The sequence below is a fragment of the Rhipicephalus sanguineus genome, chromosome 4 (assembly GCF_013339695.2).
Source record: "Rhipicephalus sanguineus isolate Rsan-2018 chromosome 4, BIME_Rsan_1.4, whole genome shotgun sequence".
NCBI lineage: Eukaryota > Metazoa > Arthropoda > Arachnida > Ixodida > Ixodidae > Rhipicephalus > Rhipicephalus sanguineus.
Window position 1 is genome coordinate 200,735,037 of NC_051179.1, and position 22,041 is coordinate 200,757,077.

General features: G+C 47.0%; 1 protein-coding gene across 2 annotated transcripts in view; it reads right to left on the reverse strand.

Annotated features, from left to right (window-relative positions):
• Positions 1 to 22,041, reverse strand: part of LOC119391026 (phosphatidylinositol transfer protein alpha isoform) — a 129,599-nt gene that overhangs the window by 12,757 nt on the left and 94,801 nt on the right. For both annotated transcript variants that reach the window (XM_037658731.2, XM_037658732.2), the window contains one exon: positions 494 to 616. In XM_037658731.2, coding sequence (XP_037514659.1) covers positions 494 to 616 — 123 coding nt within the window. The remainder of the gene's footprint in view (positions 1 to 493; positions 617 to 22,041) is intronic.

A 22,041-nucleotide genomic window follows, 5' to 3' on the forward strand; every position in this document is an offset into this window, starting at 1 on the left:
CGCACAACAATGCATACAGATTAGAGAGTTGCTCGTCCGGTCTTCTCTTGTGTTGTGTGGTGTTGCACTTTCAACAATGGTTTCCATGCATACAGATGAGTACATTCCGAAACATACGAGCACCAGTGATAATGCTGGAATGTACTATGGTGCACGTACAGAAGCCATGTGTTTGAAAATTACGAATGGCCAATGCCCAGTTCTCTGCATTGTGCTGCTACCAGCATTGTACTGTGAGTGTTGCTAGGCACAGGTTTGACCACTAACGAGTTGCCCATACCAACCTGACTGCTGTCACAACTATGTGACACTATCATAGTACTAATATACACTTAAACACTACCTATACTAACTATCAACCTTCTATACTCGTTCTGACAGAGCGCAAGCCAACGTTAAGAAAGCACTTTTTGAGGAATTAAAATGTGATACTGTGCATTGAAGAAAGTGAGCTTTGAGAGCAAAGTTGACAATGACATTTCTGAGTGGTTACCTCATCCAATTCCTTTTTGGTCTGCTCTTCCAGCTTGCGGATGTCAGCCATGGTCATACCATGCCACCTGTCCATCCAACAGAACACCTGCCGGTGGAAGTTGAGAAAGATCCTTCGCTCCGTCTGCAGCATTTGAAAGCACACACACAGGTTATGTTCCCAAAATGGCCGGCGGTCTTTTCTTTTTCACATAAACAGGGGGGGGGGGAGCAAGCTGAGGTGGGTATCCTTTTTCAGGCACAAAGACAACTAGATTACACCTTTATTTACATAGGTACAAAGTGACTTCACAGGCAACAAGCACTTATTTCTGCAGGAATTTTGTTGCAGCTAACTTTGCCTTTTTCAAAGATTTCTCAGAATATGTTCTTTCTCTGCATATTTCTTTATTCAGGTAATTAAAACATCAACAAGAAATTCGTCCACCTTTGAAAGGCAGGCACAATGTTGCCTTTTCAGTAGCAAGGTTTATGAGGTGCCTACGCTTATCTTGCCTATCATAAAGCTGGCCGTCCAAGCAGACGGCCATGCAGTTTGTGACAGGAATATCAAAAGGATGCCAGTGCATCTGTAAAATATTTCCCAATGTTTCCTGACCAGTACTTAAGAAGCGCAACCTGCTCAACCATTTGTCAGGACAGCAAAAATTCTTGTGGTTTAATTGCTTAAGATAGATTTACCAGCGCAAAAAAGACGGAACATTTAGGAAGGACACACACACATAGCGCTGCACTCACAACTGATTTATTACTTCGAACGCAGGGCCTTTTTGTAGGCACACGTCGAAGCAACAGAAAAATAACATCAAGAAAAGAAGCGATGAAAACTACGTGACACTGCTTGCTGAAAAGACTATCTACCGAAGGTAACCGCGCAGTTGAAAATTCTTACGCCACAAAGTATGCCCCCGTTATGAAAGTAATAAATTGCTCGAAGTAATAAATTAGTTGTGAGTGAAGCACTATGTGTGTGTGTCCTTCCTAAATGTTCAGTCTTTTAGCGCTGGTAAATCTATCTTAATCATGAACCAACTCGCCCAAGCGACTGTTTTAGCAAGGTTTAATTGCTGTCGAAACACGTTGCTGGTACAGTCGAACCCACTTATAACGATCCCACATAAAACGATCTATCGTTTATAACGACCATATTTGGGCGCCCTTACAATTTTCAAATGCTCACCATTGAAGTTGCGTCCACATATAGGGAACATTTTTCAAAGCCTCCTTCTTTTACAATGAACACGTCAGAAATATGGCGCATACGAAGCGAAAAAAAACTTAAAACAGGCCTTGTAAAGCACGAGCGCGGCCCCCGCTCCAGTTTACTCGCAACTAAGATATCCCTGATCGGTGAGCACTGCATGCAAATTTCGGACGCTGCGAGCGAGGTCGCACACTTTCCAGCCTTTCCTTCAGTGGCAGAATGGCAGTGAGGCAAAAAAAAGTCACAGTCTCGCCGCAACGGCGAAGCAATGAATGCGATAGCAACAAATTGGATGTAACGCGAAGAACAGAAAGCAGCTCGAAATTGCCAGCACGTCGCTCGAGCCCAAAGGATGCACGAAAAGAACGCGCACAGGAAGAGCGCGAACTATCATGCGTCACAGCTCGACACTGCAAGCTCGCTGATCAAATATGAAGCAGGACGAACGAAACAAACGGATACACACAGGACGAGCGCGCACTGTCACAGTTGTTACTTATTTCTGTTTAAACAGCGCGCTCCTTTCGCAAACGCGGCCGCTGCACGAACAAAGTGAGCTTCGTACGCTCTGTGACTTCAGCGCAGACATCGCGGGGAAAGCACAAGACATACAACCTCCTTTCTTCCTCGAGATAAGCGCACGTAGGCGACCGTGCCCTGTAGGCAGGGCTGGGCAAAGATACTCTGAAATTGTATCGCGATACGATACAAGATACTTTGGCAAGAAGTACTTGAAATACAGATACAAGATACTCCACGAAAAAATGTGTCCGATACGATACTTCCCAATTCTATCTTAAGGGGAGACGTGGGTCTTAAAAAATGGTTTTTTAAAAGTTGGGTGAATGGCATGAAATTTAATACACTTATTCAGCTTTTTCTGCAGATTCAAAATCTTTAAGTAGATTTTGAATAGCTGCATTAGAACAAAAGATATGCAATTTCTAACACATATTTAAGCATATTTCTTACGAGGATTTTTGGCAACTTTGCTTTGTCAAACACAAAAACAAAGTATGTGGCAAGATTGCCAGGCAGCTGGTCTAGCCGGTGATGCTATTTATTTTCTTATAATGTTGTTCACCAAATTATAATTCTCGATTATCAGAAATAGTATGCAGCAAAAAAATTTCACTCACATTTACGTCTATTTATTTTGCATTCAAAGTTTGTTGAAGACAATCGGATTAGCATCACCGGCTAAACTAGCTCTCTGGCAGCCTTGCCACATACTTTGTTTCTGTGTTTGACAAAGCAAAGTTGCCAAAATTCCCGTAAGAAATAAGCTTTTAGAGATTGCACATCTTTTGTACTAATGCAGCTACCAAAAATCTAATTAGAGATTTGGAATCTGCAGAAAAAATGGGATAAGTTTGTTAAATTTCGTTCAGTTCATCCAGCTAATAAAAGAAATAAAAAAAAGACCCGCGTCTCCCCTTAAGATACTTGGATAAATTTGCAAATTAGCTATTATAGATCTCTATAATGAAGCAGCAAAGGCTTATGTACAGAAGTGTTTACTTGCACATTTCTTAACTGCGACCAACTTTGTTAAATTTTAAGGAAATATCTGATTGCATCCCGAAAGTTCTGTCTTTTTTGCCCAAAGCCACTACTCCCACCGTGCTCAAAGCATACCAGTTTCATTCCAAAACAACTTACTAGAAAGGGACACTAAAGGCAAATATTAAGTCGACGTACATTGTTGAAATAACGGTCCAGAAACCTCGTAGTGCTACTTGTGCACCAAAGAAGTGCTTATTTTGAAATAAAATCACGTTTTAGTGGTTCGAATTGCGTTTGAAGCGCACTTCAAATCACCCGCCTGAAAGCGGTGTTTCTCACGTCACTGCTGCCGTGCCCAACGCTGCCCGCCTTTACTTTGCGGCGGCGTGCACTGGCGACATGTACCATTCGGGCATCTGGCAACATCACATGCATGCGGCATTTTGTCGAACTTTCTGTCAGAGCGACTTTCACGAGCGCGCTAAACACACGCAGCAGTACACGATACCAAAACTACCACTGAGACGCAACCGCGTGAGCGAAGCAGGGTGCCGGGCAAAGCGCAGTTCGGTGAAAATGGAACCTTTGAACCATGCGTGCCGTTCTTTTTCTAGAGGTTCTTTTTTCCATTATTCAAACAGAAACGAACAAGCAGCGTTTTATTACGCCTCTTGATGCATGGAAGGTTCTTTTTTCGATTACGAGTGATTAATTGTGGTCGAACTCTCTCACGTCATCGGGATCATTTCCAAAATGTGCCGCTCGTGGCGCTCATCGTGTGATACATTTAGCTTAACTTTTCGGTAAGTAGGGCACTGCTGTTGATATTATTGCCGTTTTAGACGTCATACACTGAGCTTTCACTCTGACATAAATTGTTATTTGCCTTTAGTGTTAACATGACAGCTCTTTATATGCTGCAAGGTCAGCTGTTTTTGCTTAACACTTTTGTAATTGATGCGTATCGCTGCTCTACTTGGCGACCAGCTAGCTGGTTACCATCTACTTGCAAGAACGTGATTAAGAAGCCTCCGCATGATGGCATAAATACCGCTGTAGTCTTACCTTGTGTAAGCGTATTACAGTTTTCGTAATAGTGCATCACCCTGCAGGTGTAGAGCAGCAAAAACGCTGGTAGCTGTATTTTTTGCGACGCATCGTGCGAAGAAGATACTACTACTGAGTCAGCGTTCGCAGTTCTTTGAAGACATAAAAGTGCAATAGTTTTCGATATCCTACTTATCTTCTGGAGTAAAGGATTCGCTATCAACATATTCACTAACGGGCAATCTTTTACCAGAGTCTTTTGATAACACTGAAATTGCTGAGAGACTCTGTTTTACCATTTCTCCTCCGAGAGAACTTGTGGCACACAGAAATGCCTCTAACATATTGTAGCACCAGAAAGCGTCGCAGGATATCACTGCTATTTGCACTATTGCCACTTCTAGCTGTTCTTACCTACTGATTTATAAAGGAAAAAAAAAAGACATTACGGTGACCTACAAAGGAAAACGAACATACCTAAGTCAAATAGCAAGGTGGTTCCGTATTAACCCTTTGAGACGCTATGTACACAATTGTGTACACCACTTTTTTTTACTATTTGTATCGACAAGGGGCTAAGAAAGAGCAAGATACATTGAGCTTTGGATGAATTGAACCTCCTGCGTCATAAACTTCTCTTTATTTAGCTACATTTTGCAGTGTACTGTTGCATATGATCACTTTACTGAAGGCATTACCATATTCGATGAGTCGTTCGACGTGCCGCTTCCCGCGACCCACGTCAAAAGTATAATTTTTCTTTGCTCAACATGGACGTAACCGAAAAAGAATTTGCATGATATTTCTAGCCTGAGGTTTCTTTCGATTTATGCAAAAACACAGTATGAATGGCTTCAGAATAAATATTTAATTACAAAGTGATTAGGAATGATTACTATAACGCATATAAATTAACGTATTCCGACATTATTTTTGTTGCAATATAATATCGAGTGCCTTGAAATAACATTGTATCGATTTGACGCATTTACAGACAATTTTTCATAGGCGGCGTCTGAAAGGGTTAAACAATCACAGTCAATAAATATGCAGTGTGTTTGTTCTTGTCAACATCTTCTTCTTCTTCACGTAAGTGGAACCAAATATTTAAAAGACAATGGTTAACTGCAACTGAATGAAACCAATGGCATATGCACTGATGCTACCGAGGACTTCTGATTTGGAGCAATTTCTGGAGCAGCAAAATTTTCATCTTGGAGCACTTTGGAGCAGATAATTTTGCATCTGGGAGCACTCTGGAGCAGCAAATTTTACATCCTGGAGTGCAATACAGAAGCATATTGCATTAACATTCAAGCCCCTGAATATTATTATGGGGCTCTTATGAACGCTAGAAATGTTTCGATTCATTGCAAATCTCATGGAAAAAATCATCTCAGGAGAACTCCATACTTCACTCGCTAATGAAAAAATAAGGGCTCATGCATTTGAGTGTTCATGGATTAACCTCTTCGGCGATTATTTTCGACACTAACAAATAAACAGAATGCCGGTTCAATTAAATTACATTTTATGAAATAACACTCGAAGTACATCTATGTGGTTATCAGCAGACGTGGTAGACAAACGCCGCGATGTACAGCAGTGCCTCAATGCCAAAGAGCTACACTGTCCCTAATGCATTCCCCTAAGAAAACTCCAAGGCAAAAGCCAGGTTCTTTTTCTTCTCGATGGACGGGTAGATCCTCCCCTTCCCTCTCTGCAAGCTTTCTGCACCTCACCTGGTTTTGCGCTAGCTCCATGATCGACGCACCGATCACGGAAGCAGTGTAAAGCGACAATGTCATGTGATGACGTCATCACGTGACATCACGATATATGACGTCGTGATGACACCATCATATGATGATTATTTTTTGCATCAATCGATTGACGCCGCCGACGGTCAATTTTCGTGTTTGATAAAGCCTCTAAGGCTTTCGCATTAATATTGCGTGTTGAGCATTAACAGCCTGGCCATTAACAACCTGGCCTTACATACCAAACTGTCCTCCACCATGTCACCTCTGTGCCATGCGCGAAACAGCCTCGTTTTCACAGAGTGAAATGGCTCAATTTTTTTTATTGTGATAGCAAATATATGGACACTCTCGGCGCATTTTTGCCGTTGCCATCGCCGTAATTTTCATATAAAGTCCAAATTAATAACATCACCACGCGCATTCTAGCCGCGGTTAAAAGCTCGCGAGCATTTGGCGACGAACGCGGCTGAAGCGGCCGTCTGTCTCCGTCGCACGGAGAGCGCATGAGATAACATCTTCCCGCGTGCGGGCCTGCTGTCGAATGCTCACCAAACAGAGAGGAAATGCCCCGCCCGTCTTTCGTAAGGAGCACGAAGGGACACCAGGGGCGCGGGGGACCGCATTGTTCGGAGGGCGCAGTCGCTTGCGCGCGCGCTATCTCGAGATATCAAGAGACGGTTCGTAAACTTGCTGTGCTCTCAACGCTTACTTTGTGTTTAGAGAACTCAGAGCACGAAAACGCTTCGGTTCCTGGGGCGGCCATATACCCTTAAACCAGCGTTTTGTTGAGTTACGCGAGATCGGATCCAAAAGAGTTAGCTGCTTGCCTTACGTCGTTTTACAATACAATTTGTTGGTATCGCATTCATTGCTTCGCCCTTAAGCGAAACTGAGTTTTTTTAACTGTCAGCTATTGACCCTCGAAAGAGAGGGGCGGACGTGTAACATGGCGTATCTGCTTCACTGTGGGCCGTCAGCGACGGGCCCGCTACTGACAGCTGCGCATTTGCGGCTGCTCCGACCAGGAGATATGCTTTCATTAATGAGATTACATTTTTAAAAAAGCAAGCAAAAATTAGAATTGAAACCCTAGCACGTGAGCTTGAAAGGGCAGGGCCTTTTAGGGGATATTTACCGCAGAATGATGTCAAACTCTGATGTGCCGTTGGAAGGAATTACAAAAAGGCTCATCTGGATGAAGATCCATCGATAAAGTGTATCTGAGGAAAAGTGTCAACGCGTTCCCACCGTTCGCGTGCTCTTCCATAAACGCGAAGCAAGGAAAATTCGATATTGTTCCACATATCTACTGCTAGCGATCCCAGATTTCATTCCGCGATGTCCAGAAACAGAAGTGACAGACATTTCAGCGGCACGCATGCAGTTATTAATGAACATTGCTTTCCTTGCGTGCCGTGTGACGCTTGAAATGAGCTATCAGCAGCTTTTCTGGAACAGACGACGTCCGCCGATGAATCGCCGTGGCACTTTCTCGCTACCGATAGGCCTAGACGTCACGAGCCTCTGCGGAGAGCGCGTTTTGCTTTCGAGCCGACTTGTAGAACAGAAGCTGCATCGACACCGTGCATGGCATCGTGGCTTACTTGGAACGCACGCGCGAGCGCTATTTATTCAGCGGAATAATTCTTGGTCCATGGTTGCGACTTTGGCAGCCCCAAGAACAAGCTGCACATGTTCTGACGCGCCGGTGGTGCGATTGCCGGTGATAGACACCCCCAAACCCGAGACTTTGGCGCAGTTTGGCGCAATTTTCGTCGATATTATCAGGATGGCGCAGTAAATACAATTTGGCACACTTTGGCGCAGTTGGCGCAGGAGTGGAATCACTGCATATGGTTTGCTGTCATGTGGCACTCGTTATGGCATTTTTTATATTGCGCCTCAATGGTTAATTACATAACCTCAATCATGGAACATTTTTAATATTCATTTTTGGGCCGAGTGCCTTTCATCACGAACAGAGCGCATTTAAAAACGACCGATCCATTTAAAAATTTTTTTTTTGGCATAGTACATGCTGCATAGTGAATATTTACCAGCTTTTTAAAGGAAGCCCTCGAAATGTTAAATAAAATCACGTGACTGCTCATGCGCTACCGTACTGCAGCTCTCAGAAACGTACTTCGAGCAAAACAACCGGCGCACGGACCGTGAAGACCGTATTTTAACGGAAGGTTACAAAAGACTTATAACAGTGACCAGGCGGGCAAGAACTATACCGAGGCCTAGGTAATGCATGGAATGCGAACAGCAAAGAGAGCAATTGTGCTAACAATCAAATTATCATTAAGATAACTCCTTGAATAATTTAGTGGGAAGAACAATGACGCCAAAACATCTTTTACGTAACTCTTTGTTCTACTGCATTTAGCACCGGTGGTGTCGCGGTTGTTAGCATCTCATTTGCATATAAATCAATCTCATCATCAAGCTTACATCCATGAGATCCTTCTAATTGCTGATGTGTGATAGCCACGAGACATCAATCAACCCCAATCTTGCATTATTGAGAGTTTGCAATAAAGCACCACGCAAGACAAACTTTGAAAACGACATTATAGCGGCATCAGAATTTGAGCGAAAGACGCCGCACGTATTGGAGTGGTGATACAAGTACAGATGGCCGGAGACTAGATAGCAAAATAAGACATGGCGCTACGAGAGCCCAAAACAAACTAACTCTATTTTCCCGCGTCCCCATCTTTCAGTCCCCAGGCGTGATGCCACAACACACAAAGCAACAGCGCCGCGCGAGGGCGCTGCATGTCAGCTGTTAACATTGTGACACACCCCCCCGTCTTAAGAAGAAAACTACGGGGAGCACCTAAGCACTGGTTTCCTCGACCTTTTGCTGCGTCGCAACATTGGTGTGCAAGGCGCAGCCACGGAAGAGTCAGTTCCCACATGAACACCACTGTTGCTTGCAGTAATGTCAGTGTTTCTGGCACAGCCCCTCTCAGGCGAACTTGTAGACGGCTCGACAGCCTCTTGCTCCGGCATGTCCGGAACAGTTGATTCAAGGAGTTGTGGTATGGCCGCAGCATTAGCATGAAGCACATCCCTTTCAGACGCAGGCGGTGGCCCTGTCTGGGCAAGACGCAAGTGGTCACCGTGTCGGTGCCATATAGACCTATTGTCGAGAATGATGTGGGCTGACGGCGGAGTGACGTCGACAACACTGGCCCGCACCCATGGTGCTCCCTGTCGAAAGTTTCGCGCATACACGCTGTCTCCTGGTTGCAATGACGGAGCTGGTCGGGATCCTCTGTCGGCATAAAACTTCTGCTTAAGTTGCCTTAGAAGCACCAACATCTGCAGGCTTGGCCGCAAGACATCCAACGGTGTCTTGAAGGCTTTTGCTGTCAGGAGTTCGCATGGTGGCCGATCCGTTACTTCGTGAGGTGTAGTCCTGTAGTGGAGTAAGAACAGGGACAGTTGTGTTTGTAAGTTGCCCGACCCAGATTTCTTGAGTGTTTTTGACAGTCTGTACTGCTCGCTCTGCAGCACAGTTGGACGCAGGGTGATACGGCGGTACCAGCATGCGGCATATTCCATTTCGAGTCAAGAAGTCCAGGTACTGTGCACTGGTAAAAGCAGGACCATTGTCCGAAACTATGATGTCGGGGAGGCCGTGCTGGGCGAATGCCATTCTCAAGGCGGAAATGGTAGCGTCTGCTGATGTGGAAGACTTCTATCCATTTCGAGAAGGCGTCCACTATAGCCAAGAAGGTATGCCCTAGAAATGGTCCCCCGAAATCAATGTGAAGCCTAGACCAGGGTCGCTGTGGAAAAGGTCAGGGTGTCTGCTGCACTGGCTGGGCAGCTCGATGTTGAGCCTGGCACGTAGCGCAGCTCTTCACACTGTTTGCAATGTCATTGTCAATGCCTGGCCACCAGACATGGCTCCTGGCGAACATCTTGCCCTTCTCAATACCCGGGTGGCTGGCATGGAGCACACCAAGTACCTGGGCCAGCAATTTTTTCGGAATCACGACTCTTGATCCCCGTAGTAGATAGCCTTCATGGAGACTGAGTTCTGCACTTCTGGCATTGAAGGGGTTCCACTGTGGTCCCGCTGGGAGGCTTTCTCCTTTCAACACAGATAGGACAACATGGCTCAATACTGGATCGTCCCTTGTGGCTCGTGCTACAACAGCTGGTGAGAGGAGTTGTGGATATGCCTCCTCCAGCATGAATATCTCAGCAGCACGAGAAAATGCAGTGCAGTCGTTAGGCAGCGGCAGTCTACTAAGCGCATCGGCATGCCCGAGCTCTTTGCCAGGTTTGTAGACAAGTTTGTAATTGTACGCGGAGAGCTTCAGAGCCCATCTGACCACTCTTGGCGAAGCCTGCACAGGAACAGGCTTGATGGCACCCAGAAGTCCAAGAAGTGGCTTGTGGTCAGTGTGTGCTTCAAACGGTATGCCCCACAAGCAGGGTGTCGGAACGAAATGTTTTTAGTTTCGGTTTTTGTTTTGTTCCACCGCAAAAAGTTCCGTTTCGTTTCTGTTCCGAAACGAAAAAAAAATGTTCCGTAACGGTTTGTAACGGTATTTTTATGCAAAAATTTGAAGTTGAGGTAATCATAAAAAACATTAGATTTGTGATATAGTTACTTGCCCTCCTCTTAATTAAGAAAGTGGGGCAGGGGTAAAGCACGTTCTTTCAACATTCTTCACAGGAATGGAAGTAACTGTACCACGAATTCCTACCACCTCGCACAAAACAGTACTATACCCTTCAAAGTCATGGTATTTATTTTCTCAAAATTCAACGTTCTCGGCCATCGGCGTCTTTGTGCACCAAAACTGCGCCTATACCGTAAGGTGATGCATCACAGCTGAGACATACAGGCCTGTCTGGGCGGAAATGTACAAGAACTGGAGCTGAAGTCACCAGATGCTTGCAAGCAGTGGAATCTTGCTGGTCCTTTCCCCACTGCCACTTCTTTCTATCACCAAGAAGCAAGTGCAACGGACGGAGAATTGCAGAAAGGTTGGGCAAGAAATGCCGATAGAAGTTGACGAGTCCCAAGAAGCTTTGAAGTTCCTTGATATCTTGTGGCACAGGAGCGTGCAGAATGGCAGACACCTTGTCCACGTTCGGGGAGAGGCCTTCCTTACTGATGTGCCCGAGATGCTCAACTTGGGGCATGAAGAAGTGGCACTTCTCGTGTTTCAACTTGAGGCCAGATTCTTGAAGTTTGCCTAGTACCGCACGGAGGTTGCGACAGTGCTCAGCATCACTTGCACCATTTATGAGAATGTCGTCAAAATAGACCACTACGTGTGGCAGACCCCTAAGCAAGTTCTCCGTCTCGCGTTGAAAAATAGCTGGAGCAGATGAGACCGACCCCAAAAGGTAAGCGGGTGTATTGAAACAACCCCATGTGCGTCGAAATCGTGACATGCTCTCTAGAGGCCTCATCCAGGACGACTTGCTGGTATGCATCACGCAAGTCCAACTTTGTAAATTTCTCACCTGCAGCCAGCACAGTCCAAAAGTCCTCAATCCTTGGAATAGGGTAGCGTTCCACCGTTGCGACTGGGTTAATGGTGATACCAAAGTCCCCACAAATTCTGATGCGCCCATCCCTTTTAGTCACGGGAACAATTGGAGCAGCCCACCTAGCTGTCTTCACCGGAACAATGATAGAATCTCTTATTAATCGCTGAATTTCTTGCGTGACTCCGTCTGTCAAGGCATAACGGCAGTGGGCGTGGCTTGAAGAACCGTGGTGGAGCATCTGAAGGTGCATGTAGTGAAGCCGTCGCACCCTTGAACGTACCCAAGCCTTCTTCAAACACTTCAGTGTAATCTTGCACTAAATGTTTCACATCAGCAAATGCATGAATGTTCACTTCAATGTCGGAGACGCCGATGCCCAACTCCTGCGTCCAGTTGCGTCCGAGCAGAGTGGGTGATCCGTTCCCGGCCAGAAAAATTGGTAAGTGAGCCTCTTTGCCATGAAACTTTACATGGACATCAGCTTTGCCTTGTACCTTCTTTAAATCCCTGGAATAGCTTCGCAGAAATACTTGAGACGGCTGCACAGGAATTGAAGGTAGAAGCTGCAGCAAACGCGACTTGGCAATGACCGAGACGCTCGCCCCCGTGTCCACTTCCATGCGGAGCGGCTTGCCGCAAACTTCAACATTGATGGTAAAAGGTGGAGGCGCCTTGGTGTAGTCAACTTGCCACATGTCGAAAACTTCAGCGGGCGAAGTTGTAGTGGAGGCTTCATCCTGGACAGTATTAACGCGATGACGGTTGCTCACCGACAGTGAACTTCGGCCCGTGAATGAACGCGGTCTGGGAGAGCTGTCGCTCTGTGATTGCTCGTCTTTTCGTTTCGTATTGCAAACCTTCGCCAAGTGGCCGCGTTTGTGGCAGTAATTGCAGATGGTCTTCACATGGTCGCAAGCGGACGCCAAGTGTGCATCCCCACAGCGATAACGGGACAAGCCCACCGGCGCTGCCGTGACACGGAGGGTGGAACAGAAGGTGCTAGCGTGAGCTTGCGGGATCTCCCCTGCATCCTTCTTTGCTGCTTCCATTGCTAGGGTGGTCTGCACTGCGTCTTCGAAAGTCAGGTCCGCTTTTTCCAGCAATCTTGTTTGGACGTCTGCGTTGTTGATGCCACACACGACGCGGTCGCGGAGCATGTCTTCAAGCTCTTGACGAAGTTGCAGTGCTCGGAAAGGCTCTTCAGCGCTCCAATGAAGTTGCTGACGGACTCTCCTTCCGCGCGAACGCGCGAGTTGAAGCGGAAACGCTGCACAGCAGCAGAAGGCTTCGGGCAGTAGTGGTTTCCTAGCACCAACAGAATCTCGTCCAGCGTCTTGTCACTAGGCTGGTCAGGCTTGACCAAATTGCGAAGCAACGCATACGTTTTCTGCCCGCAGCAGCTGATGAAGACGGATGTTTCGCTGTCTTCAGTGATGTCATTCGCCGTGAAAAATGCCTTCAGCCGGTCCACGTAGCAAGGCCAGTCATCGCCTCCTCCCTCGAGAGGCTCAAGATTGCCGAAATTTGGCATTTGGACTGATGATGGAGCGGCAGGAACTCGCGAGAACATTCTTTTTATCTTCTTCGCCAGTTGATACAAGTACAGATGGCCGGAAGATAGCCGGACACTAGATAGCAAAATAAGACATGGCGCTACGAGAGCCCAAAATAAACTAACTCTTTATTTTCCCGCGTCCCCATATTTCAGTCCCCAGGTGTAACGCCACAACACACAAAGCAACAGCGCCGTGCAAGGGCACTGCATGTTAGCTGTTAACATTGTGACAAGTGGCTATGAACAAGTGTCATGGCACCGACACAACTAAAAAGAAAGAAAATATCGAGAAAAAACGTGGGTTGCACGTAGACGTTCGCGCGCCTGTTTTTGTCGAGACGGCTCGAGTGCCATCACGTGAGCCTGCTCCACGAATAGGGACGCATAGACCTAATCGCCTGTGCTCACTGGAGCACTCTGGCAGAAAGATAAAAGAATGTCACTGTCGTTAGCTTTATTCAGGTGGCATAGTGGCAGCAGTATCAGCTTGAGAAGCGGAGTTCGGCCAACGTTTATTGTTTCGCACGGTGGTGTTTCTATAGCAGTATCTTGTATCTTTAGATACAACATACTGCTACAACAGCTACTAATGTTGATAAAATATACATGCTTCAGAAAAAATGTATTAGGCGTATATTCAATGCTCATTTTGTGGCATCCACTAGACCCTTATTTTGTAGCTCAGGAATAACTAAGGTGCACCAGCTATATAATTATGCATTAAGCCGAAAATTCAGATCGGAAACTATTAGGCACGTAAAAAATCTACGCAGTCTAGCCAACCTGCGTGCAAGGAATCTAAGCTACCCCACCCGTCATAGAGAGAAGTGGGAGGTTGATAAAACATGGTTAAACTCCGGCAAACAGCGTTTATCATACACTCTTCTGAATCACTGTGACCTGAAAGGTTTTCACTTATACAACTGCTCATACCGCAACATCCATGAATTATTTGCAACGATACAATACTTGATCTTTAAATCAATAGCACATTCAGTTATACATATTTTTTCTCTCAGTCCCAAATCAGAACTCTTAGATATATATTTGCATTTTTTTTTCAATTGTGTAGGTACTTCTAGGGTTGTAATCTATATAATGTATAATGTTGTAATCTGTATATTGTCTTTTTTTATGCAGTGTATTATATGTCTTATATTTTGTTTCTGGATGACAATCGCGTTATCATGTTTATGTTTTCTACACAGTGTAATAATTTCGTTTTCAATCTGTGGTTCATATATGCATTAAAATCGCAACTACAATGTGTACGCCCTGTCATGGCGCACTGCCTGTGAGGTGCCATATCGCCATGTTTACCGCGGTGCTGCTACCTCTCCGACTTTTTACTTTATATTTATTTTTCTGCTTTCTTTTTTGTATGGGGCCGTGAATCAGTCAAGCTGTTTTAAAACACAGCTTTTTTCACAGCCCTTTTCTTCTGTATGACGGAATGGAAAATAAACTGACTTTGACACGATACATCATTGACTGTATCGGAAATACAGACACTCGTTTTGCGAGACGTATCGCGATACAGATACAAGATACCCAAAGAGTATCTTCTTTACTGCCCAGCACTGCCTGTAGGGCGAAGAGCATCGGCGTTTGCAGGAGCGGGGCGGCGACCTTTAAAGCGCGCCCGCGCGCACTTCGCGCCATCTCGGTGGTGATTAAGAAAGCATGCTGAAGTAAATGGTGTATATAAATAGCTCGCCGTTAGCAGGCCGAAAGACTTACTTCTCATGGCCTAGCAGTCTAACGCCGCGTGCTGCGGAGCGAGAGGTCGCCCGTTCGATTCCTCGCTTTGGAAATTTTTTTTCGGTATTTTTTCTTTGTGGCTTTATATATATATATATATATATATATATATATATATATATATATATATATACATACATACATATACGGGCCCTGACGGCGTCGACAGACGCTGATGGCAAAAACTAGCCGAGAGTGTCCATATTGTTACGGGGAGACGACAGAAGAAGGCTGTATTTACAGTATTGACACAATCACAGAGATAGGGGTGACAACCAAGATGGCAAAAGCAGCAACGAACACGTCCTCCTCCTCTTCGTCTTCTAGGTAAGCGGCACATAACATTACCCGCCGGTGGTGAAAGCACCGACTCGGTGCGCCCAGGCAAAGACGGTTGCGAGGATGGTCACTATACACACGCGTCGGTGGGTTCCGGTAGGTGACAGGGCTTCAGACGGACAAAGTGAACAATGTCGGTGTGGGGCTGAGTCGACGAGGACGAAGACAATGGCTCACGTCACGTCGGTCACTTGGCGGCATACACGGTATGGTCCGGTGTACGGGAAGAGGAGCTTTTCAGAAAGCCCAACACGTCGTGCTGGAGACCAAAGGAGGACAAGAGATCCAGGATGAAAGTGAGCGTTTCGGTGACGGCGATCGTAGCGAGATTATTGGCCCGCTTGCGATTTGGTTAACTGAACGCGCGCAACTTGACGTGCATGGTTGGCGCGGGCAATAGCTTCTTGAGCGTACTCAGTAGGTGGGTACATGGAAGGCGACATCATCGTGTCCAAAGGCAACACTGGATTTCGGCCGAATAAGAGAAAGAAAGGCGAGTAACCAGCCGTCTCGTGCCGGGACGTGTTATACGCGAACGTGACAAAAGGCAATGTTGTGTCCCAGTCTTGGTGGTCGGCTGACACGTACATTGCTAGCATGTTGGTAATGGTCCGGTTCATCCACTCCATCAAGCCATTCGTCTGTGGATGGTAGGCCGTGGTTAGCTTATGTTTAGTCGAGCAAGACGTCAGGATGTCATTGATGACCCTGGAAAGAAACTGTCTGCCACGGTCGGTCAAGAGCTGGCACGGTGTCCCGTGTTGAAGGATGACGTTATGGAGCAAGAAGTCTGCTACGTCGGTCGCGCAGCTGGTTGGAAGTGCGCGAGTAATTGCAAACCGTGTAGCATAGTCCGTAGCAACGGCGATCCATCGATTTCCCGAGACAGACGTAGGAAATGGACCAAGCAAGTCGAGGCCGACACGATGAAACGGCTCATATGGGATGTCAAGTGATTGAAGACGGCCAGCAGGCGGGAGTGTTGACTTCTTCCGGCGCTGACAAAGGTCGCACGAGGTCACGTAACGGCGTACCGACCTGTACATTCCTGGCCAGTAGAAACGACGGCGTGCACGATCATAGGTTCGGGACAATCCGAGGTGCCCCGCTGTCGGCACATCATGAAGTTGGGCCAGAACAGTCGAACGAAGGTGTGCCGGAATCACAAGCAAGAGGTCAGGACCGTCAGGTATGAAACTGCGACGAAGCAAGGTGCCATCGCGTAGCATGAAGAGACGAAGGGAGGAGTCAGGAGTCGGTGAGTTGAGGCGGCCAATGATCTTGCGGAGAGTTGGGTCACGGCGTTGCTCAGCAGAGATGTTGAAGAGGTCAGTGATTGTGAGCACAGATGGAATGGTATTGTTTGCCGAAGGTTCTGGTGGGTCTACGGGATATCGAGACAGGCAGTCGGCGTCCTGATGCAAGCGGCCAGACTTGTAGACGACAGTGTACATGTACTCTTGAAGTCGCAATGCCCAACGACCAAGGCGACCAGTGGGATCCTTCAGAGAAGACAGCCAGCAGAGGGCGTGGTGATCACTGACAACGGTGAAGGGTCTGCCGTACAGGTAAGGACGAAATTTGCTGACGGCCCAAACAAGAGCGAGGCACTCCTCTCTCAGTTATTGAATACAGTCGAACCCACTTATAACGATCCCACATATAACGATCTATCGGTTATAACGACCATATTTTGGTGCACTTACGATTTTCCTATGCTAACCATTGAAGCCGCGTCCAGATATAGCGAACATTTTTCAAAGCCTCCTACTTTTACAACGAACACTTCAGACACGGTCGCGGTAAAAATATGGCACATACGAAGCGAAAAAAAGTTAAAACATGCCTTCTGAAGCATGACAGGGGCGCGCGCTCGCGCGTGCCCCGCCCCAGTTTACTCGCGACTAAGGTACCCAGATCGGCGAGCACCGCACGCAGATTTCGAACGCTGCGAGCGACGTCGCACACTTTCCAGGCGTTTCTTCAGTGGTAGAATGGCAGTGAGGGGAAAAAAAAACAGTAGGCAGCATGAAGCCTTGCGGTCAGCTTTCGCACAGTAACCCAGTACACATTCCAAGAACACGAGGTGTATCGCCATCAGCTACACAAACAACAGGTGATGAAGCGGGCGTAAGGACCTTGCGGAGACGGCGAGAAAGGTGAGCGCTCATTACTGATAATTGGGCGGCAGTGTTGATGAGCGCCGAAACTGGTATGCCATCGACTTCTACGTCCAAAAGGTTTTGTCGGGTAGCCAGGGTCAACAGAGGATTTCCGGGTCGATAGGCCAATGCAGCGTCACCTCCGGGAGCTGCACTGGTCAGTTTTCCGAGGATGGACGCCGAGGATACGGCGAAGGTGAGCGACGGGACAAAGGTGACCGAGAACGTCGCTGGTTCCCCGGGGACGGTGAGCGGTCGTAACGCGGGGCTGAGGTTTGGGCGTTAAGGTTGGTAGGGTCCTCGCGGGCGTAAAAAGGTGAGGATCGAGTGTCCTCTGGACGGTACGTTGCACGAGGAGACGACGGCCTACGATAGTGACAATGGCGAGAAATGTGGCCTACCCCGTTGCAGTTGAAGCAGATAGGCCTGTCATCTCGTGTGCGCCACTGGTTCGGATCACGGAACCTGGAATAGGTCGGTTGTGGGCGGTAGGATGGAACAGTGCCGACCGCGGGACGACTGAGGGCACATATGGGCTGGATGCCTGCGTTTGCCAGTTCTTTGCGCACGACGGCCTGGATCAACGACACTGTCGGGCAGGTTTCTTCGTAAGAACGGGCCTGCGGTGCGGATGGCGATGCTGCCTTGATCTCTCGCAGCACAAGGCACAAGAAGTTTTCGGTACTGGGCGGCGGCTGGAGCTCGGCATCTTCGAACGACGACGTGGCGGCGGTGTTTGGGAGTCGAACAAATTGCTGCGTGACTCGACGACTCTTCGCTTCTTCAAAGCATCGGCACTCCCTGATGATGTCGTCGATGGTGGAGCAGTCCTTGTAGACTAGTAAGTGAAAAGAGTCATCGGCGATGCCTTTGAGAATGTGGCTGACTGTCAGTTTCGGGCATTTGGTCGTCAACTTGCCGGCACAAGGCTAGGACATCTTGGATGTACACCATGTACGGCTCCGTCGAGGTTTGTGCACGGCACGAAAGTTCTTTCTGGGCGGCGCGTTGTCGTGCAATAGGCTTTCCGAAAAGGTGTTTCATTTTTTGTTTGCACACATCCCAGCTGGTCAGCTCCTCCTCGTGCGTGTCGAACCACACACTGGCTGTTCCCCTGAGGTAGTAACTGACGTTGGCCACCATCAAAGTGGGATCCCACCGGTTGGTCTTGCTGGCGCGCTCGTAATCGGCCAGCCACTTTTCGACGTGCACGTTGTCAATTCCGGAGAAGGTACCAGGGTCTCGGAGATGGGTCACAACGACGTGGCTGGGTTCAGTTGGCGTAGCGGGGGCAGGATCAACGGGCCTGCCTGTCAACATGGTGGATTGCCCAAGGAGACGCCCGCTGCAAAGTTCCGTGGTGTGCTTCGGATGTACCCCGCGCCTCCACCAAAGATGTTACGGGGAGACGACAGAAGAAGGCTGTATTTACAGTACTGACACAATCACAGAGATAGGGGTGACAACCAAGATGGCGAAAGCAGCAACGAACACGTCCTCCTCCTCTTTGTCTTCTAGGTAAGCGGCACATAACAATATAATTGCTATCGCAATAAAAAAAGGAGGCAGCACGAAGCCTTGCGGCCTTTCATGGCGCCGTTCTCTGCAGCTATGACTGCCTATGATGAACCAAAGAATGCTTTGGAACGCAAGAAGTGATAACCGCGATAAATTTCCATCCCATAAAGGTTCACTGAGCCCCTAAACTCGTCGACGCCACAATGTACCGCAAAAGGTCGTCCGTCTTTTTGGTAACGGCAGAGACCAGTTGATCGGTGATAACGATTTCCGCGCGACTGCGGCGGTGCCGAAGCATCAGAAAAAAGCGAAGGCAAGGTGGCGGCCGTCGATGAACGTGCAAATATGACTTATAGACGACAAGCTTGTATCACAGTCATCTGTAGATATCTGCTCGGCTGTGCGTGTGGCGTACGCCGTATACTGTGCGGATTGACCGCGGTACGAGCGCGCCATGCTGCCGTTCGCAAGTTCGCCGCCGCGCTTTAAAGTGCGCATTGCTTTGTAGAAACGAAAGTCCCTCGCTGTTGTTGAGCGGCACGGGCACCGAGAAACGTCGATGACAACTCAAGTGCGCCGCGCATCGTCGTGCAGGGCCGCGAGAGCATCGCGGAGACAAACAGTGCGCGTTGCTTGCAAAATGCTTGTTCTCTCAGCCTTGAACGAACAGGCTACTCGCCACACCAGTGCACGGTCTGGAGAGAATCAGGCACGAAGGACGTACAAATGCGCGCATATGGCATAGAGAAAGCGACCCGGCAGTGACTCCGCGAGCAGAGTAGGCAACGTGCTGCACGCAACTAGCCAGGGATGATCGGTTCCACGTGGCGTACCGCACTTCGGTGAAACGGCGTCAGTTAATTGCAAAGGTGGCTAATTAACTCGTGAGCACGTAGCGAAGTGCTCACGACGCGAAAAGGCTTAGCTTGTCACCGGAGGGGTTGTTAGCACTTTATTAATAAAGGTGCAGAGAAAAAAAAAAAAAAAGGCTTGGCCGCTAAGCGCACGTTTTAAAGGGACACTAAAGAGAAACAATGAATTGGTTTAGATTGATAAAGTGTGCTCGGAGAACTCTTGTGTAGTTTATTTCACCACCATAGATTGATTATTAGAAGAGAAAACCAAGTTCAAAGTTTCATTTTTAAATTTCGCGCCAGACTTTGTAATTCGTGATGTAAAAGACTTCAAAGAACATTTAACGTATTTTGGAGCCACTGGCTTGACGAAATTTCCACAAACTCGTTATGTCAAGTCTCTGGCCCCCTCAGAGGACAATGTACTTCGATTTAACCGCTTAGGAACCTCGTAGGCCCAAGCAGGCGCCGTCAAATATATGTGATGTCACGGCAAATGGTGCAGGAATTCCAAGGTGGCGTCGGCACCTGCATTGTCTTTCTGCACGTTTTCTCGCTTATTAAGCGTCTTCGCCCAGAAAGCGGGGTGTTTTTGGTATCGTGGAAGACTACTTTACTAATGCGAGAAAAATCGTTTTGCTCTTTAATGTCCCTTTAAAGGCGAGGCTATATACAACGAACTACTGATATAACGACCACTTTTCGCGACACTTTCGAGTTCGTTATAAGCGGGTTCGACTGTAGTGACACGCCATTTCACCAACAATAGCAGTCGTTTTCGTTCGTGCACAGGTGTACTGCTTAACGAAGTCCGATGTCAGAAACACCTTGTGGAGCAGGGAGCCACATGGTCAGCGGCTCCCAACAGAAGGTTGTGCTCCAGCAAATATCCTGTAAGCAAGCACTCCACACGCACAATGTATGCGACTCAATTTATGCCGTACACATGAAACAAGCGATCCCCAAGCTCTGTCATGGTGCTTGGCAGTGTGTGAAGTAAGAGCTCAAAGCGAAACAAAGCGCCAGTACTTGTAACGTATGTAGTAGTATTTGCGAAATCACTATATTATAGTAATTGTGACATCAAGCACAGTCTCGATGGTCTGGTGTGACAGAGACTCGCACAGCATGATTCATGTATGAAGATGCATGTGCAGGTTTCCGCAGAGATTGTCCTTGCAGGCAATCTCAGCGCCAATCTCTGTAGCACAAGACATCTCGCAGGAAGGCTTCCACCTCGAGAAAAGGGCAGTGAGCAGCTAGCGCTTTTTTTTGCACGAACATATAGTTTAACATACTATATACAATCAACATCCGATTTTTCGGACACCTTGGGACCGCGACATCGGCCGAAAAATCGGGCAGTCCGAAAAAGCGAAGTCATGTTTTTTTGTTCCGCCCAAGTAGTCAAATCGCCACAGCCACGTTCCAAATAGTTTCAATGTCTCCCAGTACACTTATCAGGTATTTTGGTGCGCGCTCAGGATCTTGTGAATACATGCGGTACCAGCCACGAACCCCGCTTGAGGGGGGACGTGGCAATGAAAACTATCTTGATTATTTATGGAGATAATGTGATGAAATTTGGCATGCAGATGTGATATGTTGTGCTGATATCATAACTGAAATCGGTTTTGAGCTATCTTTTGAAGTCTGAGTTACAACACTTGATTGACTCTCACTGTCATCCCAAAATTAATTAATGAATTAGACAAAAGTTCATCAAGATATTTGCATAAGCATATTCACAAGGGACCATTCTGTGCCGTAAAGCTATTGGTTTATTTTTTAATATTCAAATAAGCACACAAAAAAATCTTTGAAATTTCTTGTACTCATTGTCTTTTTGACAATGAGTACAATAATTGACTTTTACAAAAAGCCAATTATAAAAATCTGTATGGCGTGCAGACAAACATGGACAGCTTTACGGCACTCGCCAATGTCTCAGGATTTAAGTGCAGAAAACGGAATGGTTATATCTTTATTTGTTGTGAAATGGCACAGGGATGACTGACAGCAACTGTTCAAAAAATGAAAGCTGAGAAAATGGAGCTCAAAGAAAATGGAGCTAAAAGCTAAGAAAATGGAACTCAGAAGAAGCTGATTTTATTTTTCCTTGGAGAAATGTAGCTTTGTGGCTATCTTGAGCTCTATCTGTCCTCTTTATGATGACGCCAATATGATGGCACTGTGTCAAGGGAAAACTGCAGACTTGCATTTTGTAAAGCCCAATTTTCTCATCGTTTTTGATGACAGCATACTAGTAAAATGCTTTCTTTTTCACCTTCTACTGCTTATTTTGGTCTAA